Source organism: Cololabis saira, chromosome 20 (genome assembly GCF_033807715.1).
Source record: "Cololabis saira isolate AMF1-May2022 chromosome 20, fColSai1.1, whole genome shotgun sequence".
NCBI classification, from domain to species: Eukaryota; Metazoa; Chordata; class Actinopteri; order Beloniformes; family Belonidae; genus Cololabis; species Cololabis saira.
The window spans coordinates 32,080,956-32,102,987 of NC_084606.1; the positions used below are offsets into that span (position 1 = coordinate 32,080,956).

At 40.7% G+C, this 22,032-nt stretch overlaps 1 protein-coding gene across 1 annotated transcript; it reads right to left on the reverse strand.

Annotated features, from left to right (window-relative positions):
- Positions 1–588: 588 nt before the first annotated feature.
- LOC133420708 (uncharacterized) lies at positions 589–22,030 on the reverse strand. The gene is made up of 8 exons (XM_061710477.1): positions 21,913–22,030; positions 13,741–13,850; positions 13,521–13,605; positions 12,496–12,691; positions 10,379–11,454; positions 8,466–9,265; positions 2,123–2,329; positions 589–1,400 (listed from the first exon to the last, which is right to left on the reverse strand). The coding sequence occupies exons 1-8, from the start codon at positions 22,002–22,004 to the stop codon at positions 1,156–1,158; spliced, it is 2,811 nt and encodes a 936-aa protein (XP_061566461.1). The 5' UTR covers positions 22,005–22,030; the 3' UTR covers positions 589–1,155.
- Between the last annotated feature and the right edge of the window lie 2 nt (positions 22,031–22,032).

Sequence of the window (22,032 nt, forward strand, 5' to 3'; positions counted from 1 at the left end):
CAAAGCTTTACACATTCATGTTTGGTCAAAAGCCTTCAGTGAAAGAAAATGCTAGGTCATTGCTGAAACTTGTCTTGGTCTTTACCGTTGCTCTTCGGTCCGTGTACTTCGCGGCCATCCGTTTTTTGTTTTGAAATGACAAAATAAAAATAGAGATATAATCCAAAATAATCCATTTCCCATCTTTTGTTTTGATAATAAAAAACGGAAAACGGATCGTTATCCGATTTCTCTATTTCCTATTCGTTTCCAACGGTGGGGCAGTATGTTAGAGTTCAGTACATGTTATTGATTTGACGCTGCAGCTGACTGGACTGTCACAACATCACTGCAGTTTCATGACGGAGTGAAGACAGATTACAGATTAAACTCATGTTTCACTCCCAGGTTTCATATTTGATTTATTTTCTGTTTCAACATTAAAAAAACCTAAAACTGTTAATTTTCAATCTGATCAACAAAAGAACCAGAAACAACTTTCTTCATTTATTACTGCGCATGTGCAATCCCCCCATTTGTCCAATCCTTGTTTTCAGTATCCTTGTAAACAAATAGGAAATAGAGAAAAGAGTTTTCCACTCGCTGTTTTAATTCCCACTTTCGATTTTCAAACACATCAATGAAATCGGATAACGATCCGTTTTCCGTTTTTTATTATCAAAACAAAAGATGGGGAACGGATTATTTTGGATTATTTCTCTATTTTTATTTTGTCATTTCAAAACAAAAAACGGATGGCCGCAAAGTACACGGACCCTCTTCACCCACTAGCGTCCTCCACTTTTCAATCAATTAATAAGGTAAACACGACATTTTTTTCTCCAAAACCATTCACTGTGTATGACCATACACATAAAAAGGTATGTTCTTTTCCAACCGCTTCTAAATGGATCTCCGAAACAGATACGGGGTAACGGCAACACCGAGTACACATTAACCCTTCCTGATCTGACCTCTTAGCTTAGTCACTTTTATTACACTACTCCCTTATGACCGTGGTGAGAAGCCCTGGCGTGTATGTACACCTCAGGTGCTGCACCAAAGACATCAAAAAAACAAGAAAGAAACAGAGACCCCACCTTAACCCAGAGTTTTTCTTGCTGCTGGTGGTTTATACATTGTGGTATCCGTCCTCTGTCGCTGCTCCGTTTTGCTCTAGCTGACAGCAGCAGCACTTTCCCTGCGCCCCTGCTTCTTCAGCAGCTGGATGCGGTTGTGAACGTAAAACTTGATCGCTCTCCAGTCTCGCTGGTTGCTCACCAGCAGGGGGCAAAGTTCCAGGCAGCGTTCGCAGTCTGCCTTTGCAGGGACCCGCAGCTCCATGAGATTTCTCTTTAGGTGCGTCTCCACCGCTACGCGCTCCGCCTCCGACCAGGGCCGCTTCAGCACGCCGCGCTTCCCTGTGGAAAGTGTTGCAAAGTGTAAATGAGGGGGAAGCAGAGTAGGGCTGGGCGATATATCGAGATTTTAATATATATCGATATATTTTCAAACGCGATATGGTACGAGACAATATCGTTTATATCGTTAAAAAAAAAAAAAAAAAAAAATTTTAATGATTGTGATATAGCTTATTTTGTGACAAATTGACTTGAATGTTTTATTTGAGATTTGCACAAATGTTTTATTTGCACAACTGTCAACCTCAGTGGAAAGGTCTGCCTGTTACTGTCTACATTGTATTAATTGCACAGTGTATTTTAATTTAATTGTTATGCAGGAAAGGGATATTTGTTTTATTTTATTCAAGAAGCATTTTTATTCTATATATGCAGGCAGTTTATTTTTATTTCATTTGTTTTATACATTTTGATATTGTGCAGACCTCTGTTAATAAAGGAACCTGTGTGACATTTGGCACGAGGCTTTGTATTAAAACTGACTGTTGTTTTAAGGGTTTGCCTCAGAAAAAAATGAAGCTAACAGAGATGCTATGCTATAATGCTTCGGGGGAAACTCCAATTATGGCACAGAAAAAATATCGATATATATCGAGTATCGCCATTCAGCTAGAAAATATCGAGATATGACTTTTGGTCCATATCGCCCAGCCCTAAAGCAGAGTACACAGAATCGAATAGTACTTGTTCCCGACAAGTGGGCGTATTTCTGGCTGACTTACCTGATTTAGGTGGGGTGCATCTTCTCTTAACGGCGTTATCCATCGGTGTGTTGACTGTAGGTGAAGGCGTGGGTGCTTTCTTCTTCCGCGGAGGCCGGCCCGGTCCTTTTTTCTTCACTATCACCTCTATCTTCTCCTTAATGTCCTCTTTGTCTTCATCAGCCTCAGAATTTTCTGAAAACGAATCTGCTGAGTTTCCAGACATCACTGTAGAGGAGGGATGAAAGTAAGAACACAAGACCACATTAAAGCTGCAAGCAGCGATGAACGGGCCCTCGCACTCACGTCCACCGCCCCCCCATAAGCATATCAGAAATGACAGCACCCACGACTCTCTATGTCAAACCCTTAAAAAGTTATAGCAGAAAAAAGGGACTACCAATCAGAAGAAGGGGCGGGGCTAATTTAGGCCAATGAAGGTCAAAGACTCCATACAGAATCTGATGACACCACCCACTACTCTCTATGTCAAAACATTCAAAAGTTATAGCAGGAAATAGGGACAACCAATCAGATGAAGGGGCGGGGCTAATTTTCACCAATTATGGTCAAGGACTCAATACCGAGTCCGATGACACCACCCACGACTCTTTATGTCAAACCATTCAAAAGTTATTGCAGAGAAAAGTATTCTAGGGGGCGCTGTTGAGCCGTTAGGCCACGCCCATTAATGCAAACCATGAAATATCAAATGTATCACCAGGCCTGGCTTGCATGCAAAATTTGGTGACTTTTGGAGAACTATCAAATATGGACCAATCAGATGAAGGGGACGAGCGCTTTTTCGCGTCTAGCGTCGCCACGGTAACACTTTTGAAAGAGAAAAGCAATGTGCGTCGTCGCAGGACCGAGATGCATATTTTGATGTAAAAAAACACAAAAATTGCTGACAAAAATTTCTGCTCCATCTGGGCTTGAACTCATGATCTCCGGCACTAAAGTCCGCAACTCCCTAGGTGAGCTATAACTCAGCTGTTCTTTTCCATTTGACTTACTGCCTTATCACAGACCACCATAGCGATGAAATATTAATGGGTTTGGAACTGTTTTTTCCTATTTTTTTAAATATTTGTAAGGTATAAATATTAGTAAAACACTACTATTTTATATTATTACCACCACCCACGACTCTGTATGTCAAACCATTCAAAAGTTATAGTCAGAAAATATGGACAACCAATCAGAAGAAGGGGCGGGGCTAATTCAGGCCAATGAAGGTCAAGGACTCCATAAAGAATCTGATGACACCACCCACGACTTCCTATGTCAAACCATTCAAAAGTTATAGCAGAAAATCGGGACAACCAATCAGAAGAAGGGGCGGGGCTAATTCAGGCCAACGAAGCTTAAGGACTCATTACAGAGTCCCATGACACCACCCACAACTTCCTATGTCAAACCATTCAAGAGTTATGGCAGATAAAAGTATTCTAGGGGGCGCTGTTGAGCCGTTAGGCCACGCCCATTAATGCAAACCATGAAATATCAAATTTATCGCCAAGTCTGTCTTGCATGCAAAATTTGGTGACTTTTGGAGAACTATCAAATATGGACCAATCACATGAAGGGGGGGCACGCCTTTTGGCGTCTAGCGTCGCCACGGTAACACTTTTGAAAGAGAAAAGTAATGCGTGGTGTCACAGGATGTAGACGCACATTTTGATGTATAACACACCTGGGTACACGTTACGGTTCGGGCTGAATTAACTGCCGAAGGAATGGCATAAATTTCGCCAAAATGACACAATTTATTCAAAATGGCCGACTTCCTGTTCGGTTTCGCCCATGGCGCCAAGAGACTTTTCTTTTAGTTGTGACATGATACAGGTGTGTAGCGATTTTCGTGCATATACGTCAAACCGTATTGTGGGGCTTGAGGCACAAAGTTTTACGGGGGGGCGCTGTTGAGCCATTTTGCCACGCCCATTAATGCAAACCATGAAAGATCAAATTTATCGCCAGGCCTGGCTTGCATGCCAAATTTGGTGCCTTTTGGGGAACTATCAAATATGGACCAATCACATGAAGGGGGGGTCCGCTTGTTGGCGTCTAGCGTCGCCACGGTAACACTTTTGAAAGAGAAAAGTAATGCGTGTAGTCGCAGGATGGAGACGCACATTGTGATGTATAACACATCTGGGTTCACGATACGGTTTGGGCTGAATTAACTCTCGAAGGAATGGCATATATTGCTCCAAAATTACGCAATTAATTCAGAATGTTCAAAATGGCCGACTTCCTGTTCGGTTTCGGCCATGGCGCCAAGAGACTTTTCTTTTAGTTGCGACATGATACAGGAGTGTACCAATTTTCGTTCATGTACGTCAAACCGTATTATGGGGCTTGAGGCGCAAAGTTTTTTCTGTCTGAACCAACCAGATGAAGGGTGGCCGCGCTTTTTGGCGTCTAGCGTCGCCACGGTAACGCTTTTGAAAGAGAAAAGTAATGCGTGTAGTCGCAGGATGGAGACGCACATTTTGATGTATAACACACTTGGGTGCACGTTACGGTTCGGGCTGAATTAACTGCCGAAGGAATGGCATAAATTTCGCCAAAATGACACAACTAATTCAAAATGGCCGACTTCCTGTTTGGTTTCGGGCATGACGCCAAGAGACTTTTCTTTAAGTTGTCCCATGATACAGGTGCGTACCGATTTTCGTACATGTACGTCAAACCATATCGTGGGGCTTGAGGCACAAAGTTTTCAAGGGGGCGCTGTTGAGCCATTTTCCCACGCCCATTAATGCAAACCACTAAATATCAAATTTTTCGCCAGGCCTGACTTGGGTGCAAAATTTGGTGACTTTTTGGGCATGTTTAGGGGGGCAAAAAGGCCTTCCTTTTGTCAGGAAAATAATAATAATAATAATAATTAAAGCTGCAAGCAGCGATGAACGGGCCCTCGCACTCACGGCCACCGCCCCCCATAAGCATATCAGAAATGACACCACCCACGGCTTCCTATGTCAAACCATTCAAAAGTTATAGCAGAAAAAAGGGACAACCAATCAGAAGAAGGGGCGGGGCTAATTAAGGCCAACGAAGCTTGAGGACTCATTACAGAGTCCCATGACACCACCCACGACTCTCTATGTCAAACCATTCAATAGTTATGGCAGATAAAAGTTTTCTAGGGGGCGCTGTTGAGCCGTTAGGCCACGCCCATTAATGCAAGACATGAAATATCAAATTTATCGCCAAGTCTGGCTTGCATGCAAAATTTGGTGACTTGTGGAGAACTATAAAATATGGACTTATCAGATGAAGGGGGGGCGCGCCTTTTGGCGTCTAGCGTCGCCACGGTAACGCTTTTGAAAGAGAAAAGTAATGCGTGTGGTCGCAGGAGGGAGACGCACATTGTGATGTATAACACATCTGGGTGCATGTTACGGTTCGGGCTGAATTAACTGCCGAAGGAATGGCATAAATTGCGCCAAAGTGACACGATTAATTCAAAATGGCCGACTTCCTGTTCGGTTTCGGCCATGTCGCCAAGAGACCTTTCTTTAAGTTGTTTACTGATACAGGTGTGTACCGATTTTCGTGCATGTACGTCAAACCGTATCGTGGGGCTTGACGCACAAAGTTTTCAAGGGGGCGCTGTTGAGCCATTTTACCACGCCCATTAATGCAAACCATTAAATATCAAATTTTTCGCCAGGCCTGACTTGGGTGCAAAATTTGGTGACTTTTTGGGCATGTTAAGGGGGGCAAAAAGGCCATCACTTTGTCAGAAGAAAAATAATAATAATAAAAATTCCTGCAAATACAATAGGGCCTTCGCACTGCAAGTGCTCGGGCCCTAATAAAAATTCCTGCAAATACAATAGGGCCTTCGCACTGCAAGTGCTCGGGCCCTAATAATAACGCAAAGAATTCCTACAGATACAATAGGGCCTTCGCACTGAAGGTGCTCGGGCCCTAATTATCTGAATGAATAAGTACATCGATAGCTGGGTCACTTTGCTCGGTTCCAGATCTACAAGTGTGTTAGTCAGCCCTTCTGATTTGCATGGATATCCAGAACTATCCAGCCACCCAATCTTTACCTCTACCTGTGATCTACCACCACAAACACGTTGGCTTTTGCTTTGGTATTGACAGAAAATTCTCAATCAGCATTAACGGTTTTAATGTTACCGTGACAGAAACTGAAAATGATGTCACTTGTATGGCATATTAGATTAACATTAGCATTGCTACGTTTGTGGTTAAGCGTAACGAGTAGGTGTACATTCCCCCTGTGAACAGACCTCACAACCCTACGCTGAGAAAAATGCCACTTGTTTGGACTTGAGCTTAGGCCAAGTGTTCAAAGGCCAAAAACCTTTCCTGGGGATGTGGACAAAGATGAAGATCAGAAAGATGAGGGGAAAGTGTGGGGTGTCTGTGCACATCTATTTACGGTAAATATGCCATGGCGCACTGATGTGAAAAAGTAACTTTTAAAAGAGAAACCTCAGAGGACTGGGTTAATGCTGGTCCAAATTGTATTTTGTGATGCAATTGGGAATCAGTCTGTTATTATTTATTCTAATCCTTTTGTTTTAGGTAACCAATAGGTTAAGATTGTTGATAACTATCAGGTAAATTTCTTACCCTCCCAAATAAAAAGTTATAGAATATTTTATAGAAATATAACCCTAAAATCTTATTGGATATGAGATGTTGAAAAAGGATAACACTGTAAACTTGAAAGTGAAATGAAATGTGAATACAGAGAGAAGACGAAATATGATAGAACTGAGAAGAGAGCACTGTTACTGTAATAAATATATATATATATATATAAATAAATAACTTAATGATTAATATATGAATTCATGTACCCATTTCAGAAGCAAAATAACATGTTTTAACAAGCAGCCTTTAGAGAATTGGTGCTCAGTAAAAGTTGTGGTTTGCTCAGCTTTAACATGTCAGACTACGCTGTTAGCAGTGACCGTTTCTACTGTTGATATTCAAATATGAGAGGACCTATCACACCACAAAGAAAAAAAAACCTTATCTAAACATGATAGCACTGAGAATGGTGACTGCAACATGAAAAACATCCCAAGATAAATGCAAAAAAGTCTGTGCACCAACTGTTCATTCAATCAGAAAGCAACGGTTTCACAGTTGCTGGACATAACATTTACAATCAACAGGAAAACCCCCAAAAATCTCTGACATCATTTGCTATGCTGAACTTCACACTCGTGTCACTGACACCTAGAGGCAGCTACTTGCTGGCCTGTCACGCCATCTGAGAATGCAGAGTTGAGTGCACGCAGCTACCTCAGAAACAAGCTAAAAGTCTCATTGATTGGTGGAAAAGGTGAAAACACATTTCACACAAACCAAATGAAAAAACTGAACATGATTTTTTTTTTTTTAAGTTTTCTAGCCTCTGTAAATGTCAAATGTTTTTCCTATTTATTTCTGAACATTGAATTCTTTTATTATTATGAGTGGGAATTTTCTTGAATTTTAACTAATAAAAGGAAAAATGGTTCTTGAAATGAAATGATCCCCTACTCAAACTTTAAAATAAAGGTTCATTTAATTTCATAAAAAGAGAAAAAGTTGCATAGGGGAAAATGTCTCTTACCATGTAAAAATAGAAAATAATTTACTAACAGTATTCTATACCAATCCCTGCATCAATTAAGTGTATTAATTATACTAAGTATACAGGACTGTCTCAGAAAATTAGAATATTGTGATAAAGTTCTTTATTTTCTGTAATGCAATTAAAAAAACTAAAATGTCATACATTCTGGATTCATTACAAATCAACTGAAATATTGCAAGCCTTTTATTATTTTAATATTGCTGATTATGGTTTACAGTTTAAGATTAAGATTCCCAGAATATTCTAATTTTTTGAGATAGGATATTTGAGTTTTCTTAAGCTGTAAACCATGATCAGCAATATTAAAATAATAAAAGGCTTGCAATACAGTTGATTTGTAATGAATCCAGAATGTATGACATTTTTGTTTTTGTAATTGCATTACAGAAAATCACAATATTCAAATTTTCTTCTGTATTAATTAACTATTTTTTCCTCACGTCGCTCTCATTTTTTCTCAGCTCTCCCCAATCAAATAAAAGGCTAACACACTATTTATTATTTTTTTAATGAGAAAAAACTTTACTGTGAGCAATAAATTCCCTGGATTATAAAAACGACGGTATTTATTGTCAAAATTCCTCTATGGAGTTGTGTGAACTTACTCAGATGGATAAACGGTTTGGACAAGGTCATGCTTTAAATGTGGTCTTATACGATATATAATGTCTCACAGTTTCCTGGTGAAAACAAAACACAAAAGGGACAGATGTGTTTTCTTACCGTCTAGCTCAAGGCAGATATCCTGCAGGCTCATCCCCCTGAAAAGTACGCCCTCCCTTTCTCCGTACAGAACCACGCGCCCCACGCGCCCCATCAGTCCGGGGTCGCGTATGATCGCTGAGCAGTTTTGGGTCACGTGGTATTCCCGCTCCAGAAAGTCCTCGAGCCGTTTGATGCCCCCGCCCTGGCCCTCGCCCTCCTCCAGCAGCAGCAGCTGGGTGAGGATGGCGACCTGCCGCCGCACGCGCGTCGCCGTCAGTGCTCCGGGGGTCTTGGCCCCGCTGGCCCGAGACAGATTTCTCAGTAGGTCTGTGCCGCGGAGAGGGGTGGCGGGGGAGTGATAGGGCCGGGAGAAAACGTAGGGGCTCTCGGGGTCGACGCCGACGTTGGGGCTCGTTCGGAGAAGCAGGTCCAGGCAGGATTCACAGTGTGGCGGGAAAATGAGCGGCTGGACCCGACCGCGCTTGCCCAGGACGCCGGCCCGCGGGAGGTGAGAGAGGACCTGGTGCTCGAAGGGGGATAGCAGAGCTTCCATGCCAGCGGGGGGGATGGTGCTGGAGGTGGGCTGAGGGGTGATACGATTGTGATAGTCCTGGATGGTGAGCTTAGCCACCTCGCACTCCCGGTGTCGGTTGTAGAGGATGAGCAGGGACAGGCTGGAATGGCAGAGCAGGCGCCAGGCCTCGGCAGAATGAGGAGAACGGGTCAAAGAGATGAAAGAGGAGTGCTGCTGGCGACGGAGATAGATGACCAAACAAGAGAGGGATGACAGTAGAGGTGACGTGTGGTGTCTGTGAGTGCTGGAAATTAAAAACAAGAGGGAAATACCATTAATACGAGATCTAAAAGCATTCATTAAAGACATCAGCAGTTTAAAAATGGTACCAATGGTTTCAAGCCAAGAGAGGGCAAACATGACCTCAGGAGAACAGCAATGTTTGACACAACAGCAATAAGAACACATTATTATTATCATTACTATTATTACAGTTATTTAAGCTATTATTATTATTATTATTATTATCATTATCATCGTCATTATTGTTATTATTATTATCTTGTGTAGCCTCATGATACTTCATTTGTTCTTTTTGTATATTTCGGGGGTCAGCAACCCGCGGCTCTAGAGCCGCCCTAGTGGCTCCTGGAGCTTTTTCAAAAATGTTTGACCTTTCTTTTTCATTTTTTCTTCTTTTTTTCTCTTTTTTCCTCTTTTTTTCTTCTTTTCTTTTTCTTCTTTTTTTCTTCCCTTTTCCTTTCCTTTTTTAATCGCGACATTTTGACTTTTTTCTCGAGATTTTGACTTTTTTCTCAACATTTCGACTTTTTTCCTGAGATTGTACTTCAACATTAATGTCGACTTTTTTCTCGAAATTATGACTTTTTCTCGACATTTCGACTTTTTTCTCAACATTGACTTTTTTCACGAAATTTCGACTTTTTTCTCAAGATTGTACTTCAACATTAATCTTGACATTGACTTTTTTCTTGAAATTTCAACTTTTTTTGACATTTCGACTTTTTTCTCGAATTGCATAATGAAAAAAAGAATCTTCCACCAGTTATAACTAATATAGAAATATGCAGCATGTGTTGTCTTCATTCTAAGGCTTATACAAGACTTTTAATTTTTTGCGGCTACAGACATATTTGTTTTTTGTGTTTTTGGTCCAATATGGCTCTTTCTACATTTTGGGTTGCCGACCCCTGGTATATTCTATTCTGTTAAAAGGTGGGCAAGAACAGCTTTATGCTTCAAGCCCACACATTTTTGGTCAAAATAATCACAATGTTGACCAGGGAAAAACCTGTGTTATCTTGTTTGTTGATTTTTATGTTTGTGATTGACCGAAATAAATATTAACTAACTAACTACCAGACGGTACATAGAGAAAAAAATAAATCTTCCACACCTTACAACTTCTCCATTCTTCTCCCCTGGTGGATCATCTTCCCCTTCTGCACTCAGCTCCAGATCTTCATCCGGGTCCACGTCTGGCTCCGGCGTAGGAGGTGGAAGCAGCTCCTCTTGATTTCTTGAGCTCTCTTCCTCAGCATCTTTCTGCTCTTCCTGCTTTTCCTTCTTCATCCTCCGACCCCTTCGAGGAGTCGACGGGGGAGGAGGCGGCGACGGACTCGTCACCCGGGACACCATTGAGGGCGTGGGGGGTTTTGTGGCAGCTAGTGGTAAGTTAGGCCCCTTCTTTGCAGCTGCGGGCTGAGCCGAGTGAGGCGGTGAGAGCGAGAGAGAGAAGGAGACGTTTCCTGCGCTTGTGCGGTTGGCCGGCGATTCCCTGTCCCGCTGGAAGAGGGAAGGCGGAGTGGAGTTGGAGGCGGAGGGCTGCGGGACAGCGAAGGAGTGGCTGTGGGAGGCGGAGGTGGAAGACGACGACGACGGCGGGTTGGGGTTTGAGGCGCTGCCGTTTGCAGAGTTGTTGAGGTGTGCCTGCTCCATGGCTGACCTGACGTCCGGCTGGTTGGCGTGGTACTTCTCCAGGTGCCGCGCCAGGGAGCGGAAGTGGCGGCCGCAGTACGGGCAGTGCTGACGCCGGCTCACCGTGCCGCTGCCGGAGCTGCCAATGTTTATGTTGATGTTATTGTTAATGTTAGTGGTTTGGGGGGCCAGGCTGCTGGCGGGGGGCTGAGGTCTGGCGGAGGAGGGGGCGACGGCTGCCGGGCCGGAGAAGGACGAGCAGGGGCGCCCGGGGCCCCGAGAGGACGGGGCTACGGTCTTCTTTTTGGCAGAGGTGACCGGAGCAGCCAGCTTGCGTTTCTTTCGGCGGCGGAGCATACGGCCTCTTATCTCCTCTATTTCTTCTTCTTCATCGTCGTCGTCGTCATCATCGTCTTCCTCCTCTTCGTCTTCTTCTCGATCTGAGTCGCTGGGTTCAGAGTGGGTGAGTGGGGAGGATGACGGCGATAAAGACCAGGACGGGGTCAGGTAGTCAGAGACAGAGAGAGACAGTGGATGGGGGGCAGCCTCTTCATCCTGGGTACACAAATATTACAAAATAAAACATCAGATTAAAGTGTGTTGGGGCTCCCTGTTTAATATCACATATTGTTTATCTTTTGTTTGATTAATTAGTCCTTATATATATTTTTTTGGTCTTCTTTTCCCTCTTTTGTGTAACTAGGTATTGTTAGTGATATTGGAAGAATCGTTTTGTATTTAAAAGTTATTTTTGAAACATTTTGTCTACTTTAAAATGATTAAAAACTTTAGAAGTTTTCCTTAAAACATTTTTCTAATTTAATCAATTTTTCAGCTTTAAAACATTTTTAAGAAAAATGTATTTTGCCTTAAAAACACTTAGAAAATATTACTTTATACATTTTTTTGAGTTTCTTCTTAAGGACTTTTGATTTTTGGTTGTCTTTTGTATTATTATTGTTTATATTGCTGTTTGTGTCTTTCTTTACTACTTATGCTGATTGGTTGTTTGTTCTCCTCTGCATCTGCATCTGCATCTGATTGATGTGCCTGTTTGCTCCTACCAGGTTAATTGATCCCACCTGAGCTGATCATGTGACTGTTTACCTGTGTTTAAAGAGCTGCTTGAAGGAGATCCCTTTGTCTCTGTTATCTGCCTTGAAGAAGGCCTACACGGCCGAAACATGTTGGCATTTTTTTACTTTTACAAAGCCATGATTAAATAAAGGCTTTTTATATTTTTCTATCTTCTTGAGTGCCTCGGTTTTTTCTAAATTGTTTTTCAATCAGATTAAAGTTGTTCTATTTGAGCAAGAGATACCCATCTTGACTTTTAAATTATTCTAAAAAATGTAGTTTTATTCTTGTCTTGTAAACAAATTCTCGTGGAAGACATTTCAAAGAGATAGACTAAAATACTAATTAAAGTTTTTTTCTTTTCGAACCACAAAACAGCATGAAACTTTGAACACAGTAAAAATATTCACAGTAAAAGTGAATACGAGTTTTTTGTGGTTAGTTTGATCTTTTCATGTAGTTGTTGAACACTGAGAAACGTCACAACTGAAACCATCAACCCTCACATTCGTGGCTCACCATTGCGTTGTCTCCCCAATCCGTCAGGCTGTAGTCCACCGTGATCTCCTCCCCTTTTGCGATGTCCCGGATTGCTATAACCACCAGCCGTACCTGGGTCCCGCAGTGGACCTCACGGATCCGGCAGTTGGGAGGTGGGTGGAAAAGCACAGCTCCTCGAACACCGCTCGCTCCATCCTCACCCAATTCTGGCACGCTATAAACAAATATGAGGTGATTATTTTTGCTGTTGTTTGTTTTGTTTTAGAAACATGGTTCAGTACATTAAAGTAGGGCTGCAGCTATCAAATATTTTAGTAATCGAGTATTCTACTGAAAATCCCATCGATTAATCAGATAAAACATATTTTTGTTTAGTTAAAGAGCAATTATAAATATACATAAGATGTTAATTGACATTACCAAGAATAAATTATATAATACAGTAGGTTCATGGCTGTGCATTTACAAACCCTGAACTTACACCAGTTGACCAAATTCACTGCCTTCACTCAAAAAACTAAGGATCTTACCAAGAAATGTTCTTATTTCTAACCTAAAAATGCCATTACACCTGATAACACACATAACTTAAAAGATTAGGTGTTTTTCCCACGTGTTTCAATTGAACTTTCATTTGTGTCAAGCACATTTTAAGTTCTAGTTTAGTTTTAAGTTAAAGTCTTGATAAGATTTTGAGTTTTGGCAGTGTTCAAAATAAAATTCTAAGCCCTGCTGTATTGGAGCACATTAGGCACCAGTGCTACTTGATGTTTTATCCACCAATGACTACAGAGATAAAACTGACAACTACCCAGTTAGCTTTATTACGTTTTTATTCTTCACCCTCATTACTCTACAGATCTGTGTTTTTACAGATTAAATGCGTTAGCCACGCATTCACAGTAGTCGTAATTAATAGAAGAAGCCATGCAAAATTAAACGATTCCTCGAGGCAGAGAAAATTCCTCAATCATTTTTTGTAATCGAATTACTCGACTTATTCGAGAAATCGTTTCAGCTCTACATTAAAGTACACTCCTTACCAGAGCTGAGAGGGATCAGGGAGGTAGTAGGGACTGCCAGGTGGAGGGAGCCGATCTTCAGCCCCCTCTGGGTACTGACCATCACCTAGGATAGAGACATTGATTACATTTCAGTACTTTTTTTTACAGGCGACAACGGGTCAGTACACTTTCCCATAAGCACCACAGTGGATGAAAGACATCAACAGCTGGTAAAAGGAGTTTGTGTTCGTACACATACCGGGACTGTAGCTGTGCTCCGACATGCTCTCCTCCTCCTCATCTTCCGTTACATATGCTCGGTCACACACCTTTACAGGTGTCCCCTTCCTTTTTCTCCCACACACGCGACTGTAAAAGCAAAAGAGTGCAATTAAATGTGATGTCACATAGGGCTGGGCGATATATATATATATATATATATATATATATATATATATATATATAAGTATAGTCGATGTATCTCGGCTTCTACTCTGTGCGATGTACAAAATTACTATATTGTGAATATTCGAGTATACATTGTCACGTATTTGCTTTTAGCCGCGGGCATTAAATTACAGGCTTTTCTCACTCTCTCGTCTCGTCTCTCCTTCTCAGAGAGATAAAACAAGCGCACCTAGTTACATACGTCAGTCACGTGCATCATCATACGCCCAGCAGAAAGGTAGCGGCAGCTGGTGTCGGCGCTGCTGTCCGGGACCGCCGGTGAGTTCCATCCCGCTTTAACTTTAACTTTCCCAAACTCGGCCTGTTTGCGCCGTGAGTTCATCCGCGCGGTTGCTACGCGGGACGGACTCTTTTCAAACCACATTGGGACGGTTTAGTAAAGACTGGAGGGGATGTTTTTTTTTTTTTTTTTTAAAGATTTTTTTGGGCTCTAGTGGCCCTTTATTGAGATGCAGACTGGAAAGGGGTAGAGAGAGAGAACGGGGAAGACACGCAGCAAAGGTGCACGGGCTGGATTCGAACCCGCAACCGCTGCAGGAGGACTGTAGCCTCAGTATATGAGCCGCCGCTTAACCCACTGCGCCACCGAGCGGCCCAATGGAGGGGATGTTTCTCCTCACACGCCGCGCTGATGCAGCTCCAACTATCCGCTCAGTGCGACACGCGTCAGCGCGCCGCCGAGCCTTTCTCTTCCAGAGCTGAGAAACGTCACCTAGTGTTGCTTAAATGTGGCCAAATGAAATCATTCACTATCATCGAAACAAAGTCAAACAAGACTATATGACGTTATATTTCTAAAAGTAAGTGAAAGTCATGCAAAGTAAAGGAGAGGATGAAACATTGCAGTCCCTACACCTACAATTAGTCTGAATATAAAGGTGCTCTAAAGGCCTCTCCTGCTCAGAGCAGCTCATCCTGGTAAAACCAGGTAAAACCGGGACCAGAACATGTTCTTAGCAGATGTTCTTCAGACGGGGAGTCAGAGAGATGCAACATGCACTTTCTGTTTTGAAATGACAATTTTTATGTTTGTGCCACTCACTGCTTGGTAACTGTTTATCAATATATATCGTGTATCGTGACATGGCCTAAAAATATGGAGATATTAATAAAAGGCCATATCGACCAGCCCTAATGTCACATGTAAGCAGAGCTCCAGTATACTAAAATGCTCCTATACACCAAAATGACATGAGAACCTGACGCTGTTCCGGTCCTCTGTTGTGTCTGCTGACATCGCCACTACTGAGGCAAAACAAAGGGCAGCTTAACAGTCTGCAAAGACCAAGGACAAGGATCTGCAGCTGCACGAGAGGCTGTGACTTTCCAGAGTGAAGACTGGGATCATGTACTGTAGTCAACATTTGAAGCCGAGTCAAAAACACACTTACTGTACATGTTATGCATGCATGTCCATTTTTGTCTTAGGACAACTTTGATGAAATGTTTTGATCCACTTTCAAAATGTTGACTACTGACTGTTATTCAGCAAGAGAAATTGGAAGACCACAGAGATGGAAAAAAGAAAGCAGAGCTTATTTAAATTTTTTTTTGTCAGTAATTTCATAGTAGAGTTGGTGTATCCCGAATAATGGTTTTTGTCTCCTCACTCCATATGGGCATTGCTTTGGAGGGATGAAAATAAAAAACGAGACGACACCGTGACCCGTTTGGGCTTTTCATTAAAATCCTAGAAAATGTGATCAGCAGTTGTCATGTTCTTTCAGCCTCTCTCTTCAGGGGTTGCCACAGCAGACGACCCGTTTTACCCATCTTCCTCATCACACCAACCAATTCTAGATGCACTTTCACTAGGGCTGGGGATCGATTCAAATGTCAAGAATCGATTCCGATTCTTAAGATTCAGAATCGATTATCAAAATTTGATTCGATCCGATTCAATTCCGATATTTGGGTTAGTGTTATTAAAACTGTTTTTTGAGCTGTTGCATGGATTATATGATTGTAGTTATGCAACATATTACTACTAGTATTATATTGAGATTAAACAGCAAGTATTGCAGCTAATGATGCTGTAAGGACCAATCAGCTCCCAGAATGCTGATAGAACTGCTTTCAGAAACATCATGTGGGTCAGAATTACCAAACAGATCCAGGGAGGAAACAGAGACGGATGAAATCGGTTTTAATTTTTCCCACATTCCGTTTTTATTTGTTCCATTTTCGGTCTATTTTGGTTTTTAATTTTTGAGCATTTGGTTTTTAGCATTTTTTGCAAATGTAACCCCAAGACAGTATATAAAGTAATGAAATATAGACAATTTATGCAATTATAACCATAAACATTTTAATGTTTTCATACCTTTAAACATATTTAAAGGCAAAAACATGGCACCAGTTATTCTCGTGTCCAAACAAAACATTCATTTTTTAGGGATAAACAAAAAAATAACCAAAAGTTGTAATGATGAAAAAAAAAAATACATAAATAAATAAAAGAAAAAAAAGAAAAAAAGAAAAAAGATCTTTAGACGTATGAATCAATTTTTAGAAATGAATGAGAATCGATTTAGAATTGGGAGATCGATTTTTTCAACACAGGCCTAGTATCGGTATCAAGTATTTACTTTTTTGTGACACCTAATACGATGTTATTTTTATAAACAAAATCCCAAAGCTTCTTTATTGTCCAAAAAGCCAGCAGAGGAAGTTATGCAATACTGTCTTCCAACTTATGCAATACTGTCACCAGGAGGGGAAGCAACGGGATGTGATATGTAGGACAGATCTAGCTATCTAATGTGAGTATTATCTTGGCAATATGGTTTTAATTTAGCTGGAAAAACCCACCAGGAAAACTGCAACATGCTAATTATCCAAAACTGCCATTTCCGGAGGTGACTTAAATTTTGCAAAACAAATAACACAAGCAACCTTATTAAGCATTTAAAGACACGTGAAGTGGAAAAGCACGAGTTTATGCAGTAAACAGGCAAAAGGGACAAATTGCAGCAGTAAACTCTGAAGTGTCAGCGATTCCCCAAAGAAAACCACACAAAACCCAGAGCAATGACAGACAAAGCTATAGAATTAATTGTCCAAGATGTAAAAACTCCTGCTAGCTGTTGAAAATGTTGAATTTCACTGTGCAACTGAACATCTGGAGCCACAGTACAGTTTCCCAGTTCGGTTATAGACAAATAAACTGCACCCTCCTCAAAAGGCTAGAAGACCATTTTTCATGTCAGCTAAAAGAAATAAAGGCAGTCAGCGTTACAACACACATTTGTTCAAATGTGAAAATATAAACGCCTTATTCTTTTACATATTCGTGGGTGCACTTTTAATTTAATTCCTTGATTACTTTATAAAATTGATTATTTTTGTTTCTTTTTGGAGTTGATTTTTGGAATTGTTTAATTTGCTCATGAAAAAAATAAAAATAAAATAACACTGCTATCCAATCTGCAGTCACTATCAGCTTAAACCCAAAGCCCAGGTACTGGAATTGGTATCAGGAAGAAAACGATGGGTTTGTGTAGGGCTGGGCGATTTTGGACAAAAATAAAATCCCGATTTTTTTTCTCTGAAAACCCGATTTTCGATTTCGATTTTTTTGGTAAAACTACAAAATACAATGGAATAAATTGTTTCAAATATTTTATCTTTATTTTTAAAGAAAAATAGCAAACAAATTTCCCTATTGGGAATGAAGTGCAACTGAAAGATACTGTAAATCCTCCTTGAGTTTAGTAAAGTGACAACATTTACAATTTTCTTGACCAAACAAAGATGACTAGACGAACTCTGTCTGTAATGCAGCCAGGTGCAAAAAAGGAAAATCGATTTTCCGATTTTCCTTTTTTTAACATCGTCTAGATTAATAAATCCGATTTAGATTTAAAATGGATTAATCTGACAGCCCTAGGTTTGTGGCATCTTTAAGTGTGTTGTGATTTGATCTCTTCATGTCTGCAGCAGATCTTTCCTTGTATTGTATCCACCCTGATTTGTTTTGGTCACATCCTTTCTTGGATAAAGTTTGGAGAATCAAAATTTTTGAGACACATTATCTTCATTACTTCTATTTGCTTCCATTAGTGACTCAAAATACCACATTTGCTGTTAGAAGCAAACTTGTGCATGTAGAGCAAGAAGGTCAGATGTGATCACTCAAGATACATTTGGGTAAACAATGTAATGGCAGGTGTGTGAACACCTGTGCTAAGTGCTGGCCATCTGTGAGCGGATTTCTCAGGATGCATTTTAATGTAAGGTCTAAATGGGGCCAGTGTGCAATGTGTTGATTAAGTATTTGCTTCTTTTTTTCTTCTTGTCGTTGCTGCCTTTTTTTTTCCTTGTACTTTCACTATGCTAGACAACCAATAAAGGTGACATCTCTCACTGACAAACATACAATTGATTCAGTTTTGAATTTGTCTACATTAAACATGCAGAATGAGTTCAGCAGTGAAGATGATGTGTAACAGAGTAAAGAGACCAAATAGAGGGACAAACTTTCACCAACCCTCCTGAAATTCCTGAAAGCCCATTACCACCAACATGTAAAAGTTCACAGAGAGGACATACAATATGGTCGATCCATGAAATACCTACAAAACAGAAATAGCCTACTTTTTTTCTTTCCCCCAAAGCATTTTTCACATAGATGACTCAAACACAAAAAGGGTATGAGCTATTTGATTTGAAGCAGTAGTAACAAAAGGTCAAATTGTTCTTCCACCAATATATTCATATAGATGTTTTTTAGTTTTTATACTGTTGATCTTTAAGAATCATATTGAAGTAAATTACAAGTGATACATAACTTAATTTGAGTCAGTGAGTATTATGGGTGCTAAGTACTTTAGGACACATTAACACACATTTTCTTATAGCCTGCTTACCCTGAATCCTCCCAGAATTAATCAGTCTCCAGCATTTACAGGCCAAAACCTAATGATGCCCAACTTTCTATATTTCAATCTGACACATAAAAGAAATACAAACCTGTGTGCCACACCATATTACCATAAGGATCTAGCAGTTAATTATTCACTGTATTTTTAAAATGCATTGTATTGACTGTGTAGACGTTATAAACCAGACATAAAACAGCAGGGCCACTGACTGAAAGACAGTGATCTACTGTAAACACGCTGCTTGGATAACAGAAAGCGGTTATGAATTAATCACAATACCATAAATGGACACATTTCTATATTGGTCCTCTTTACTGGAACCGTATTCAGAGAAGACTTATCCCTACAGAAATGCATCGCTTTCACTGAGCCCGGTCAACTGTTGTCAGATTAGGATTGCCAACTCCCTGAAAAATAAATAAGGGACACCTCATCGCAGCCTTCACCCTTCCTGCCGTGGTGAATTTCTTAAGCCCCTTTCTTTTGTGAGTGAAACGATTTTTTAACTATTTGACTCGAACCTGAATTGAATTAGATGCATATTTTTGAATGCCACGAACACATGGAAAACAAATTATTATCCAGCAATTCACTTTAATACAAAATAACAAAATGAACCGAATAAAATAAGTATCTTGGAATTATTGGAATGGAATTATTGTTTTTACTGTTGTTTTTCTCTTGAGATCCTTTTGTCTGTTTCTGTTATGTTTGTTTATGTATTTGAGCACATTGAGTCCATGACTACGTTTACATGCAGTCAAAATTTGGGTTATTGCTAATATTCCGGTTACTGAAACAGTCGGAATATTCCGTTTACATGTGTGAGCAAACAGGGTTATCCCTGTATACATGGTCATTAATCATTCAGGATATCTGGATCAAACCAGCGACGCACGGAGAACGTGATGACTCAATTACCGTCATTTCCGCTTCTTTTTCTTGTATCCAAATTCAAAACAAATGCTGCTTCGCGCAACTTTTCGCTCACCTTCTTGTAAATCTGGCTATCCCGGTACTTTCTACCGTCTACAAATGCAGAAATGTTCATATCCTTCATTACATTTATGAAGTGATTAGTCTCCTCCTGGTCTTGGTTTCTCCGTGTTTATAAGAACTTCCTGGACTCAAAAGACCAAAAGACCAAAAGACCTTGTGAACAGAACATGTGCAGAAAACAAACTCATGTTCCGTTTGATGAGGATATTCCGTTTGGCGTTTACATGACCCAATATTCTGGTTTTAAAAGGAGTAACCCAGGGGTCATATTCGGGTTTTTAAAAACCGGAATATGAGCAAATTCAGGTTATTCAAAAGGGGTTATTGGTGTTTACATGGCCGTGCAAATTCGGGTTATTGCCAATATTCGGATTTTAAAAGGGTTATTGATGCATGGAAACGCAGTCCATGTTCGTCGTGTGAAATGTGATATATATAAATAAATGTGCCTTGCCTTGCCATCTTTCTTAAACAGAAACCTGTCCTGCTTAACTTAAAATTGTATAAATTAATATAAAACAATAGAAAGAAAGCAGAACATCCATTCTGTATTAGTGCACATTTGTAGTGCAATAACAAAAGTGCAAACAGAAAGTCTGTAGAAAACTTATAAAAATATTGGTGCCTCAAAGACTGTAGACTACAGTTGAAGTAAAACATTCATTCATTCATTCATTCATTTATTTATTTATTCAAACAGGTTAAAACAAAAACAAAATAATCAGAATGCATAAAATGTATATACCGAAAAAAAAAAAGAACAACAAAGAAAACCATAAGCAAAACAAAGCAAATTAAAGAGACAAATCTATATGTAAATACATATTTCCTGTTTGTAAGGGTGTAAGATGAAGTTTCAAAAAACTTTTCTAGTCCTACCCCTTCTAATGTTCTGTTTTTACCGTTTCTTAATTTCACACAACTTCAAAAGAAAAGCATAAAAGAAAAGAAAAAGATGTTCAGCTGAGCAAGGCACTTTGGTCATTGGTTGTCAGTTCATGTGTCCATTTCCATTTTGTATCCATTAAGAGTAGTGTTTTTAAAGATTTGTTTAAACTTACTTAGTGATTTGCATGATTTCATTTCATCTTTACAGTTATTCCACAATTTGACTCCCTTCACTGATACACAATGGGTTTTGATGTTTGTTCGTACATGTTGTTTTTTTAAAATTACATATTCCTCTGAGATTGTGCTTATTTTATTTTATTTGAAACAACTTCTGGATGTATTGTGGCAACTGATGATGATTTGCTTTGTGCATGTGCATGTGCAAACAGAAACAAATAACTTAAGAACTCAACAGCTCAATGCCATTTTATGACTATTTTCTGACTCTCACGGTAAGACAAAGTGCGTCCCTTTTCAGCTCAATACGGGACGTTACTTTAGTTTAAATAAACACGAGATTATTCAGTTTTCCAAGGGACGGTTTGTCAGATACATGTTGGTCTCCAACTTTGTTTACTCAAAGCCCAAAGGACTGCTGGTCTTGTGCTGCTGCAGCAGCCAGGGCTGTGAGCTGAGGGATGTTTATCATCACGATGATACTGATCTGTGATCTGAGAAATGTGACTGAGAGACAAGTGACCTGCGGTCAAAAAAAAGACAAGCATGGATTCGTGCAGGATGCGCGCTAAGGCTGATTTATGGTTTTGCGTTAAATCGACGCAGAGCCTACGGCGTAGGGGATGCGGCGACGTGTACCCTACGCCGTAGGCTCTGCGTCGATTTAACGCAAAACCATAAATCAGCCTTAACACGAATGCTAACCCCGGCTAGCCCGTTAGCTCCCAGCTCTGCGCCGTCAAAACATACAAAAACACCAGTCCGGGGGATTAAATGCACAGCCAGCCGGCTGGCGGGAGATCAGCCCCGACCGGCTGGAGCAGCTGCACCCGGCAAACACACAAAACTCACTCCCCTTTCTTTGTTTTTTTCTCATTTATCTCTGCTATTTAAACGCTGAGATCGTGCAGGAGCACCGCAGGCTCAGACGGAGTCGTGCACCGCGCGTCCGCAGCTCTGGACGGTTTTTTGTACCGATTCCCGGAGAAAACGGGCCGCCGGCGCTGACTCACCCCCTCGGCGGCGGCGGCTTGCTCCCGTCCCCGTCGCTGTCCAGCGTCGGCGGGTCCCGGTAGTCGAAGGGAGAGCGAACATTCTCCGCCATTAGAACGGCCTTCCTACGTGCTCCGGGA